The sequence below is a fragment of the Choristoneura fumiferana genome, chromosome Z (genome assembly GCF_025370935.1).
Source record: "Choristoneura fumiferana chromosome Z, NRCan_CFum_1, whole genome shotgun sequence".
Lineage (NCBI taxonomy): Eukaryota > Metazoa > Arthropoda > Insecta > Lepidoptera > Tortricidae > Choristoneura > Choristoneura fumiferana.
In genome coordinates this window covers 44,253,489-44,266,817 of record NC_133472.1, presented here as the reverse complement: position 1 = coordinate 44,266,817, position 13,329 = coordinate 44,253,489, and the positions used below count along the sequence as shown (strand labels likewise).

The following is a 13,329-nucleotide window of genomic DNA, read 5'->3' as shown; positions in this document are numbered from 1 at the left end:
GGGAATAGAAATGTGATGCGTGCGAGGCGCATATCTGGCTGAATAGTCATAAAAGAGTATATTGATATATTTCAAAGTAAATAAATTCAGTTTTGTTAAAAACAAACATAATAAAACATTTTGAACATGAAACTACCGTGAGACTCACTCATATTAAATATAATGACCCGGATAACTCACGTCTTAAATCGAGTTTAGCTCGACATGTTTCGGGCTAATCCGTAGCCCTTCGTCTTCGGAGTAACGCGACTCAGCGGCTGCTGCAACACGCGCACTGACGTGAGTTATCCGGGTCATTATATTTAATACTAGCTGTTGCCCGCGGCTTCGCCCCCGTTGTTTTTTCTGTATTTTCTTCCATAAAAATCTTCTCCTGATAGTAATGAACACAACAAAAAAAGAATTAGCGAAATCGGACCAGTCGTTCCCGAGTTTTGCGCTTAGCAACACATTTGACGATTTAGATAATAAAACATAATTAAACTATAGATAGAAAATTTGGCCTAAATCGCCGTCAATGGGTAAGGTGCCCAGAAGGCTGGCCGTATTTCCTCGTTGCATAGCGATACTTATACGCTGTGCGAAATAGTGGCCACTTGGCCAGCCCTCTGGTCGCCCGAGGCCTCAATTAGGCGCGTCGACAAATCTTTATACAGCCGACGCACACTTGGCCCCCAAGGCCCCAAGGTTTCAACACCAAATGCCGCAAACATGTAGCTGGTTCCCAGGGCGGCATATTTGCGGCGTTTGAGGCTTTCAGCCGAAGATGCCGCAGCGCCAGCGGTGACGCTGGTGCTTGGAACATGGGACGGTGATAGGGTATCAACGCAAGTGGCATCCCAAACTAGCCATAAATGTACGTATTAAGCATCACACATTTTGAAAATTAGCTCGTACAACTTTTCGTTCTCGAAATTGTGTTTATTTTATATTGATGTCAATACAAACCAAGCCGAGACGCCAGCAGTTTGGTTTTGAGCTGTTGGTCGCAATTCTACCAACACTCCTCCTCGCTGACGCTCGTGCTGATGCCATGTGATAACTCCGCTTATCGTGTTTCGGCGAACAGTTGTTCGGTTAACTGAAACAATTACGATACAAACAATCGACCAAACGTAAATCTGCATATCGCTACGCTTCTGATGCCGACTACTCGGCGAAACGGAATAATTACGGCGTAACGTAAATTATATCGTTCCGTTACTCGGCCAAACGAAAATATCTATACCAACGTTGCTGAAACGAAAAATCTGCGTAATTGAACTCGGCGAAACGACAGGTCACCATTTCTCTTTCTTTTATTATTTCTGTAATACTCGTAAGCCAGGTATGGGATCCAATCATGCACGCACTCGTTATCTTATCGTATAGTATCGGGGGCACGAGAACGCATATTGCATTTCCTACCATTATTGGTAGTATATATGTATTGGTAGTCATACAATACAACTTAGAATCTTAAAAAAGCCTACCAATCTTCAGAAATCACCTTCAGATCTTTTCGCGACACACAGCTGAGTGGCGGCCATTTTGGATGGCAGGAATAGGCACGCATGTGTATAATAAGTCAGTGTTTCTTTATGTGTATCTATTTTACCAGCCAATAAACCATTCTTATTCTTATTCAATCTCTCAAGGACTGTACCCCTCGTGTTGCGGGTGTCTGGGCGGCGGAAGCCCGCATGCTCATTTTCCCTCTTACGTAAAAAAAGCAACAAAATAAAAGAAATACGTCACATGAACTTTAACCGGCTATAACCTAGCGGCTTGTGCAAGGTCCGCCCGGATTGCTACCACCATCTTGCTCGCTAATCCTGCCGCGAAGCAGCAGTGCTTGCACTGTTGTGTTTCGGCGTGGAGAGTAAGACAGCCGGTGAAATTACTGGCACTTCAGGTATCCCATCTTACTCTAGGTTGGTATCGCATCTGCAAGAACCCTGGTATTGCAGATGTTTACGGGCGGTGGTGATCTCTTACCATCATTGCTCGTTTGCCATCCAGACGATTAAAAAAAAGTCCATAGGTAATTATTTTGTTTAATTGTCAAAAACAAAAATCAAAACAATTGTCTAACTTAAAAATTAAAAGGAAACAAATAAATCTCGTAGTCTAGAACTTGGTCAAGTAGCTAACTTAAAGTTCAACAGTCGGGACCCATTAGGTACCTAATGAAGGAAGAATTTTTGAGCTGGTCACGATTTGAATGGGCCTCGACTTTTGACTCTGCTTTTCACTTCGATTGAGAGTAAATTAAATAGCAACAATGGAAATTATAGTTCACAAGTTTGACATAAAATAAATTATTAAAAAAATATATAGAAACTTTTTTGTTTGCGGCTGTTGAAACCTAATTACCTTGGTCTTAGACGAAGATTTTACTTTATGCACTAGAGCATAAAAAGTAATTTTATGTCGCCTAGATACAGCATAAATACCAATTTTATTTTACGAGCATGAGAAGTGAAAAATTCTTTATAAATAAATTGTCAAAACAGCTATCGGTACTACAGGGGACCTCTCCCAACGTATCAGCATTGCTATATAGTGAGGATATGCTGCCAGCATCTTTGGGTCCATGGCACGGGGGTCCATTTATATATTTTTTTCTAGTTATAGTTTCAAATCGACTCTCGTCTTAAACTGAGTTTAGCTCGACTTGTTTTGAGCTAATTTGTAGCCCTTCTTCCAAGATAGATTGTCGCACGAACAGAGCGGTGTTGCTCCTAGGAAGAAGGGCTATGAATTAGCCCGAAACATGTCAAACTAAACTCGACGACGTGAGCTATCGGTACAAGATCATTTAATATGACGACTTATCCTACCCATATCTTCGCTCGGGAAGGTGGAAATCAATCGCGACCAAAACTAGTCATAGGTAGTCATAGGTTCCCCCCAACTAAATTTGCCTGGAGGGGCGATCATAAGACCGGTGTACTTCCGCACACTGTGTAGTGAAAGCCGACGAGCGCACGCGCTACTAGACAAGGTAATCGCTTTTAATTATAACTAGCGACACGCCCCGGCTTCACACGGGCAAAGTAAGCCTGAATCAGTTAGATTAAAAAAAATATCGAATAGGATTTTTTTCCTTTGTCAATTATACGAAAAATTAACAAGATAGTGCCGGTTAAAGGTCCGTGTGATGCACCTACGTGTACTTTTTACCAAAGACTGACATCACTGCCCCCCACTACCGAAATTTGACGCGCATCTTTTGTTTGGTTGAGAAAAAAATACGTCCAAATGTTCTTTCATTCTTTTATAATTTTACGCTTCCACTGAAAGTAGTTAATTATCTAGACTTATACCTCGTTTTTTTAGCATTAGAAACACGGTAAGCAATCTTGACGAGTCTTTTTATTGAAAAACGTTTTAAAAAAAACAGTAACTATTAATTATGATACCAAAATCATGTAAATGACCATATGTCCTTGCTAATTGTAATATAATTTGCTGTGACTAATTTTTCAAAAGTGTTTTTCAATAAAAAGTACGTCAAGATCGCTTACCTTCTTTCTAATGCTAAAAAGAACGAAGTATAGAGATTCTTAACAAAGGGACCCGATACATTTTTGCTTTTTTACGTAATTTTTGTCATTAATCTATACATTTACATACATACCGTGATATGCTGGCTTTCTTATTTAACATAATAGTTTACCGATAAGGTAAACGTCCGAGTGCTTGCCGCGCGAATGCCCAATAGACGACACCCTGCTGTCATCTCTATTGCTACTCGTAATGACATAAGATTACAGATGCCAGCTTTTGGGGCAGTGACAAGCACTCGTACGTTTACCTATATTTTGTAAAAAAAGCTGCCAAGTTTCTCGCAGCGCATTCTTCTTAGCAGCGATTGTCTTTTAGAAAGCGCCGGTTGTTTAAAAAAGTGACATGTAAGAGACTTCTTTGCTGCCCCTTACAAAATTTAACATTTTGTATAGTCAAGCCAACCTTTGCTACTAAAGTCATGTTGACATGCGATGCATCTGCCAAAGGAATCATTGCGAAATTGGTTATGAAAAGGTTCCACTCTGGTACGTGATTTAGTTACCTTGACTGTACTTTATATTTCTCTGATGTTCTCTCGAAAATATTCAGTGTAGTGGATAAGTTGCGTGAATTTCGTTTATGCTTGATTGCTATTTCATTTGTTCCAATTAATGTGCGCAGTTCAACTGTTTTCATTTACGAGTACCTGTGTAATATTTATGCAATGAATATCGCAAAGCAAAGTAGGTTACGTGAACTGGTGCGGTTAAAGTACGACCTGTAATTGCCGTCCCGGAATAAACCACAAAAATGTACGATCTGAGAATTCAACATTCAACGATGTAAAAACACAAAAATAATACAAAAAACAACAATACAAAAAGAATGCAAAGGCGTACTTATCCATAAAAGGGATCTTTCAAGCTGACCTGCTTTGAAAAGGAAAACCCCTGGTTTGAAGGAAAGCTCAAGGGACTTGGCAAAATCCCGGAGTTTCCATCCAAGTGTCGAAATTAATGTTCCACGTAAGCGAAGCTACGGGAAAAGGATAGTGTTAAATAAAACAAGCCACTGTTTGCAAATGTCTATTAACTATAAACGAACGCCTGTTCCTGTCTGATGACAAAGATGACCTGAGACCTGTTCTTGGCAAAGATGGTCTTTCCGAAAGCGCTGGTAGTTTAAAAACAATGACGTGTAAAAGAGCCTATTGCGACTTACTTTTTACAGAACAAACGATTGGAACCAGCAATGCGATTCAGTGAATTGTCTTTTTTGTTCTAGTTGAATAACATAAACCCACCTATCACCACCACCACACTACACTGCCGCGTTTCGAACTCAACCAGAGCTCTATATTTTACAAAAAATTCATATGATTTATTCAGTAAATAGGCCGCAATGGGCACTTTTACACGTCATTTTTTTAAACTACCAGCGCTTTCGTAAAGACCATCATTGCCAAGACAGGTGGTAGGACCTTGTGCAGCAGTGCTTGCACTGTGTTTCGGCGTGGAGAGTAAGACAGCCGGTGAAATTACTGGCACTTGAGGTATCACATCTTAGGCCTCTAGGTTGGCAACGCATCTCCAATACCCCTGGTGTTGCAGATGTTTATGGGCGGTGGTGATCTCTTACCATCAGGAGACCCACATGCTCGTTTGCTATCCAGTCGCATAAAAAAAAACTTATAAAGGACAAAAAAATTAAAAGTCGAAAAGTTTATCGATGAGGGCTACGGCATAGATGTCGCTAGTGTCGCTGCTTAAGTGGCTAAATAAGAAACAACACAAGCTGAGATATGAGGTGCATAGGGGAAATTCGTGTCTGTATCGTTGTCCAGCGGTGGTGTAGCGGTATAGCACACGGCACGGAATGCCGAGGACCTGGGTTCGATTCCCAGCGCGGGTCTTATTTTTCTGGTTTTTCTGTGCATCTATATTTCAGTTTGTATTTTCGATATAGGTTTTACGGGATGACCGTAAAAGTAACAAAAATTTGGAATTGAAATAAAAAAATACAAAAAGATTCCAAAAAAAACAATCTTATAAAGGACGCTAGGCAGTTGGCGTGAAACAGTTCTACCAGTAACACTACCATGAGTTTACAGTGACCGTACTCGATAGCGACGGCGTAAATTATTTGTATGGAGAATTGTACAGCGCCTCTACAAATAATTTACGCCGTCCCTATCGAGTACGGTCACTGTAAACCAGGGTTACTCAAAGTGGGGTACGCGAACCCCTAGGGGTTCGCTATTCGACGGTAGGGGGTTCGCGACAAGGTTTACGTGACTCCAAAAACCACCAGGCTGCAAGACTAGCAAGATGATTAAGATTGGTTTTTGAAGTCTTTTTGTATTTTTTATTTCAACTCCAAATTTGTTACTTATTTGTTTGTTATTTGTTGTTGTTTGTTTCAGTTTGTATTTTCGTTGGACAGATGATTCTTACCTATATTTGTTACCTTTTATTGAAATAAATAATACAGGTACATTATATTATGATGATGATTGAAATAAAAATAACCTTAGTTTCTCCACCAGTCAATTTTATTACTTCGGTTCGCTGTCGTCTAGAAACTTTAACAGGGGTACGTGGACCCATAACTTTGAGAAACCCTGCTGTAAACTCATGGTAGGGGTACAGGTCACGATTTGCCATCCCGTACCTCGTTCCGATGTAACGCGACCGGTTGCAGCGTAACGCGCAACACGCCGTCGCACGCGTTATTTCCGCGTAACACACTAAGTAACTGCATTCGTAAGTCACAAATCTCAGTGGGCTTTTAGGTACTTTTGCTTTTTTGCGAGCTTCGTTTTTAGGGTTCCGAAGCCAAAATGGCAAAAACGGAACCCTTATAGTTTCGCCATGTCTGTCTGTCTGTCCGTCCGCGGCTTTGCTCAGGGACTATCAATGCTAGAAAGCTGTAATTTTGCACGGATATATATATATAAACTAAGCCGACAAAACAGTACAAAAAAAATCAAAATAAATTTTTTTTAGGGTACCTCCCATAGACGTAAAGTGGGGGTGATTTTTTTTCTCATCCAACCCTATAGTGTGGGGTATCGTTGGATAGGTCTTTTAAAACCATTAGGGTTTTCTAAGACGATTTTTCGATTCAGTGATTTTTTTGCGAAATATTCAACTTTAAAGTGCAAATTTTCATTAAAATAGGGCGTCCCCCCCTCTAAAATCTAAACCGGTGGGTGGAAAATTTGAAAAAATTCGCAATGGTAGTAAGTATATCAAACTTACAAGGAAAACTATAACGGCTAAGTTTGCTTGAGAATTATTAGTAGTTTAAGAGTAAATAAAATAGCAGCCCAAGGTATAAAATATACCTAAACTTGAAAGATTCCGTATAAAATACGAAATCCTTAGAAAAATATTACTTAATTTTTCGTAATGGCTACGGAACTCTATTTTGGGCGTGTCCGACATGCTCTTGGCCGGTTTTTTTTTATAAAACTGGGAAAACGAGCATGTGGCATGGTGAAGAAATGTGTGTTCATGCAGTTGCTCCAGCACACACAAATCACACAAACCCATCTATCACCACCACCACACTACTCTGACGCGTTTCGAACTCTACCAGAGCTGATCTTCAGAGCAACACAGCTGTTCACCATGCTATAGACCAACTAATTCCTCTTAAGATAAGCTTGGCCAATGTCAGTTAAATTAAAGATAAATATATTCTTCTTATTCACGTTGTACGGTGATTGTAGTTTTTGCAACTTGATAGCAAAATTCACTTGCGCATTAAAAAATGTCAGACACGAGAGCTCACTGTTCACTGTTTTAATCGCCAAACTGTCAAAATTATACTTCAACTAGCCAAAGAAGCAGAAACACCAAAATTATATATCGTCTACATCCGCCATGTTCGATTGCTACAAATCGAATCTAGACCAACAAACCAAAACAAAGATTTTAATTTGTCACTGTAACTCCCCAAGTACCCACTACATTTTCCCAAACAAACTACCCACGGAAATTACCGATCTCGGTACGTAGTACGACCCAAGCCCTCTCATCCTGAGAGCTGTCCTGTGTCCAGCAGTGATGAATCGTTAGATCTCAGGTCGTAGAAGGGACGCTAGCCAGCAGCGACGCGCTGAGCGTATTCGCTGTTCTCTCGTCTCTGTTCTCTGTTCTCGTCTGTTCAATCAATCAATCAATCAATCAGGAAAATAGCTCTTTCCATCAGAGGACAATTTTGAGGTCAACGAAAACCATGATGTAATTTTTGAGAATTTCCTCGGCAATTTTTGTTTGTTGCTCCCTCACGCTATAGCGGCTGGACGCAATTGGATGAAATTTGGTATGTAGATGCTCGACGTCTGGAATGACTAATAGGCTAGGTATTTATCCCGATATTCCCACGGTATGAGAATAAAATCCCAAAATATCAAACGCTGTCATAGTTATGGTCACTCTGCAATCAAAAGTGTGGGGGTTTACTTATAAATATGATTGTGAACGATCTATTTATCAATAGCTCAGCAGCCCGGGCATCAGCACCAGAAATATGGGGCCCAGTTGAAAAAATATATATTACTAGCTTTTGGCCGCGGCTTCACCCGCGTGGAATTCGGTTATCGCGCTGTTCCCACGGGAACTGTGCATTTTTCCGGAATAAAAGTACCCTATGTCACTTTCTGGCCCATAAACTATATCTATGCCAAAATACACTTCGACCGGTCGCTCTGCTTGACGTGAAAGACTGACACACATACAAACACACGCACTTTCGTATTTATAATATTAGTATGGATTATTTTGTTAGCAAATACCTATACTCAGCGGCACAAAAAAGTTGACCCACTCTAAATACAAAATTACCTATAACTGCTGCTTTTACTACCTATAACTAATTACCTATAACTGCTGCTGGTGACTGTTCATGCTAATAAACCTCGTTTGTTTCAGATGTGGTTAACAGTTCTAATAATCGTGTTAGTAATCTGCTTATTCCTGTACTTGGATACAGTGAAACCAAGCAACTTCCCCCCTGGCCCAAAATGGATCCCAATCTTTGGGAGCGCTCTAGAAATATACCGGATGAGACAGAAGACGAAATACCTGTACAAAGTCGTGAAGAAACTATCAGAAACCTACTGCAGAGACAGTCCGTTATTAGGGTTGAAGATTGGAATAGACAGGATCATAATGGTGAACAGTCTCGAAGCACACAAAGAAATGCTGTACAATGAGGATTGTGACGGTAGACCTAACAGTATATTCTACACTACGCGCACTTGGGGCTTGAGACGAGGCGTGTTGCTTTGTGATGGAGAACTCTGGAAAGAGCAGCGAAGGTTCTTGCTCAAGCATTTGAAGGAGTACGGTTTTGGTAGGAAGGGGATGGGAGATATTGCCAGTTTCGAAGCGGCACATATCGTCAAAGATCTCCGTGCTCTGATCGACAGCAATAAAGAAGGCGGTATTATACGTATGCATAACTTCTTCAACGTGTACATTTTGAACACGCTTTGGACTATGCTAGCTGGTCTTCGGTATGAGCCTACTGATCCTCAAATGAAGGTCCTGCAAGATTTACTGTTTGGTCTGTTTTCAACAATAGATATGGTTGGAACTGTATTCAGTCACTTTCCTATATTGAGCGTGGTGGCCCCTTCCAAATCCGGGTATAAGAGTTTTGTTAAGACTCATGAGAGGATTTGGAAGTTCCTGCGCGAGGAGTTGGAGAGGCATAAGCAGGATTTTGATCCTGAGAAGGAAGATAAGGACTTTATGGATGTGTACATTAGAGTGCTGAGAGCGAAAGAACCTAAGGAAACTTATTCGGAAGGTTGGTATGCTTGGTGTTTGTTTCGTTCTTTGTGGAAGGACCAGAGGCTTTATTGTCAAACGCGCGGGCTCTTGCCATCGCTTTCACCATTTATTTCTGTCACTATCTTACCTACACCGTTAGACAGAAGGAAATAATGAATGCGATAGCAAGCGTCCGTGCATTAGACAATTTTAATGTGATAGAGAAGCCTTGGTTTTATTTTCTAACGCTTTACATGTATATCGATTTTTCTGGGGTTGAGTCGCTTTAAGGACCATAGACACTGCGTTCTTGCATTTGTTTACTTGTTTTAGTTTTTTTTTTAATGTATATGAAGTGCTTTAGTCTGGAGAACCCATTATCAAAGATTGGCCCATTATTGATGCCTGGGAAGGGCGGATACAGACAATTAATAGGACCTGCAGGGCTACGACGCTTATATTATTTAATACGAGAGTGAGAGGGACGGTACTATATGAATTTCGATATTCAAATTTCGTAGTAGCCCTGCTGTCTTTTGTTTTGCGGCATTTTTAACCAACTTAAGAAAAGGTTATTAATTTGTGATCCGTGTGTAGGTAGGTAATATTGTCAGAATTGAAAAAGATTTTGTATAATTGTTACTCTATATCAACATTTAAACATGACATGTGTTCTAAATTTCATAAGTATAAGATACCTTAAAACCGTACCATAAAAATATCGAGCATGCCACAGTGTTGCATAGTCCCCGTTTTGTTCGGAAAAAAGGGAGGACAAAGGTTTCCGAAAGACAAAACTGTGTCAGAACACAGACATTCATTGCCCCGGAACGCATATTTGCCATAATTAATTTTAGATATTGCAAAATATTCACAAAATTATTCTAATTATAAATAAACCCGCGTAGCTCACCCAAAAACTCTGAGATTTGACATTTCGGAGACCTAATGCTACACTAGCGCCTCTAGTGGCGAATTCATACGCGATAGCCCTCATTGGACCGCCACACAAATAAATAAGTTACAGGTCAAGCTAAAGAAAAGCTTCTAAATAAAAAATAGCATTGATTTAGATTTTTTTTAAAATAAACTTCCACTTACAGTTTTGAAGTGGTTTTAGTCCATGCCAATTACTTTTTTTATTGTTTGCAATGGTTTCTGTTTCCCAAGGTCAGCTGGTCGCAATCTGCATGGACATGTTCATGGCAGGAACTGAGACGACCAGCAAGAGCATGGGCTTCGGGTTCAGCTACATGGTGCAGGATGTGGAGGTGCAGAGGAGGGCCCAGGAGGAGATCGATAGGGTGGTGGGGGTTGACAGGGCGCCCTGCCTTGAGGATCGGGCCAAGTAAGCTTCTATAAATAGAAATTCGTATTTATCCTGGATCTTGACTGCGTAAAAGGACGATTTACGCTCTAGTATTATATCATCACTACTTTAAAAAAAACTCGTATCTCAAAGTAGATAATTTTTCTGAGTGGACCTTATGAACATTACGTCAAGGTTCAATTTTGTTGATATATTGATTTTAGATACGAGATTTTTTCAAAGTAGTGACGATATTCTTGTTGCTGTCTAAACTCTGTGGTCTAAACCATTGACGCACAACGCCATCTGTTATCTGTTGCAGCATGCCGTACAACGAAGCAATCGTACACGAATGCGTACGTCATTTTATGGGTCGGACATTCAGCGTGCCACACCGCGCTATACGGGACACCGTTCTAGCAGGATACAACATCCCGGGGGTATGTTAAATTCAGCCTTCTTACGTATTCATCGTCATAAATAAGTGAACACTTTTGTACCTAGTCATTTTAACGCCATGTTTGAAAAGCCATACGAAATTGTGTGGCGACTGAAAGCGACAAGGTACAAAGTGATCGCTTATTTATGACACTAACTCTACTGTTAGGTAATTTATTGAATCAGACGTTATTTTGCGGTGGTCCTTATAAATGAACTAAAATAATTTATTTGTTCACCCGCGATCTTATGATAGCTAAGTTAATGCAAGATATGCGTGGTCAAGCAGCTCCTCCACCTCCACACTGTAAGAACACACACAAATCACACCACCCATCTATCACCACCACAATACACTGACGCGTTCCGAACTCAACCAGGGCTCATCTTCGGAGCAACATAACAGTACACCATACTACCAAAGTTAGTTTAGCTTTTGTATCTCAGATGTTAGCCTAGCTTTGGTTGAGTTCGAAACGCGTCAGTGTATTGTAGTGGTGGTGATAGATGTTCGGTCGGCTCTTCACGTACTCCATCGGCTGCGTTCGGCTGCCGACGCGTTCGGCCTCTGTCGCATACCGTCGGATCCATTCCATCGGGCATTTCGGCTACCTACCGCTTCCGCAGCATGCTCGAGGAGCCGGTGGTCAGTGCCATGCTGCTGCAGGCGACTAGCGCCGTCCGGTTGGAGAACGCCGTTCAGCTGTCTCAGCGGGCTCGAGGAGCTGGTGGAACGCGGCGGTAGCCAATGAGGGCTATCGCGTATGAATTCGCCACTAGAGGCGCTAGTGTAGCGTGAGGTCTCCGAAATGTCAAATCTCATAGTTCTTGGGTGAGCTACGCGGGTTTATTTATAATTAGAATAATTTTGTGAATATTTTGCAATATCTGAAATTAATTATGGCAGATATGCGTTCCGGGGCAATGAATGTCTGTGTTTTGAGACAGTTTTGTCTTTCGGAAACCTTTGTCCTCCCTTTTTCCGAAAAAAACGGGGACTATGCAACACTGTGGCATGCTCGATATATTTATGGTACGGTTTTAAGGTGTATTAAATATGATTTTAATCTAAACTTTGTTTTCACGCCCGTAATAACAGACTTTGAAAGCCATACTTAAAAACCTCACGCAACAGTGCGCCATCTAGTGAGACAAAAAACGATAGCCCTCATTCCGCCCATTCCACTCAATGTGAATCGTACTTAAGTGTCCGTTAAATGTCCCCTAACTTCATTACAATTTCTAACCTAACAATATTTTTTCAGGACACAATGGTGGTTGGCAACTTCACAAGCATCCTCATGGACGAAGCTCTCTTTCCTGAACCCTACGCCTTCAAACCGGAGAGATTCCTTCTCAATGGAAAGATACATATACCAGAGCATTACTTCCCCTTCGGCTTATCCAAGCACCGGTGTATGGGAGAAGTTTTGGCCAAATGCGAGATATTTGTATTCACGACGACTCTGCTGCAGAGTTACACTTTCTATCCGGTAGATGGCGAAGCGCCGTCGTTGGAGCATATAGATGGCGCCACGCCTGCTGCGGCGCCGTTCAAAACCCTTGTGGTTCCTAGGCCACATGTTGCAGAAAACTGGATGTAGGCGCGTTTTTTAAGTTTTATATTTGATATGGTTATGGGTGGTCTGGGTAAATGTTTGTGCGTGAAAAACCTTTTGTTATTTTTTTTACCTTCACCTTTTTTTTAAAACCTGCGAAGCAATTCAATGGTGCGTGTGAAGTTCCCAATCCGCACTGGGCCCGCGTGGGGACTATAGCCCAAGCCCTCTTGTTCTGAGAGGAGGCCTGTGCCCAGCAGTGGGACGTATATAGGCTGGGATGATGATGATGATGATGATTTTTTTTACGTGTCCGCTGAGGGTCAATTCTACCAATATCAAGCAAAATATTGTTTTAAAACATGCATACAGACGAGTATGAATGGTATAGAAACTTTTTCAATGAAATGTAATGAGATACTTATGTAATGAGGGCTTCGTTCGACAGACAAGCTAGTTTGTGCTAGTACCGTAAGGTCTGTTGGACAACATTGACATTTGCGTCACCGTTGTGATTGGTTAAGTAACACTAAATGAGCCAATCGCAAGCAAGACTATAACGTCAAACGGACTTCTCGATACCAACGCCATCTAGCGATATTTGGCCTAAACGGAAATTCCTTGAACGACTTAAGATTCAACGCAGTTTTGTTGTAAGTTGTAAGGAAATTGATCTTTTCTTAGATTCGATTCCAAGAATTGACCCTCTGGTGTTAAATAAATAAGTGTTTTATTGAGAACTTTGTTT

General features: G+C 41.0%; 1 protein-coding gene across 1 annotated transcript; it reads left to right on the top strand.

Annotated features, from left to right (window-relative positions):
• The first annotated feature begins 2,943 nt into the window (after positions 1-2,943).
• On the top strand, positions 2,944-13,218 carry Cyp303a1 (Probable cytochrome P450 303a1). Its single transcript, XM_074104668.1, has 5 exons — positions 2,944-2,986; positions 8,430-9,312; positions 10,446-10,623; positions 10,907-11,024; positions 12,288-13,218. Exons 2-5 carry the CDS (start codon positions 8,430-8,432, stop codon positions 12,624-12,626), a joined length of 1,518 nt encoding a protein of 505 aa, XP_073960769.1. The 5' UTR covers positions 2,944-2,986; the 3' UTR covers positions 12,627-13,218.
• Positions 13,219-13,329: the final 111 nt, after the last annotated feature.

What these genes read in the sequence shown, in the direction of transcription:
- Cyp303a1 (XM_074104668.1), top strand. Translation starts at nt 8,430, where the DNA reads ATGTGGTTAACAGTTCTAATAATCGTGTTAGTAATCTGCTTATTCCTG. An exon ending in TAAGGAAACTTATTCGGAAG is followed by an intron (nt 9,313 to 10,445) that starts GTTGGTATGCTT and finishes CTGTTTCCCAAG; the next exon opens with GTCAGCTGGTCGCAATCTGC. An exon ending in TGCCTTGAGGATCGGGCCAA is followed by an intron (nt 10,624 to 10,906) that starts GTAAGCTTCTAT and finishes TATCTGTTGCAG; the next exon opens with CATGCCGTACAACGAAGCAA.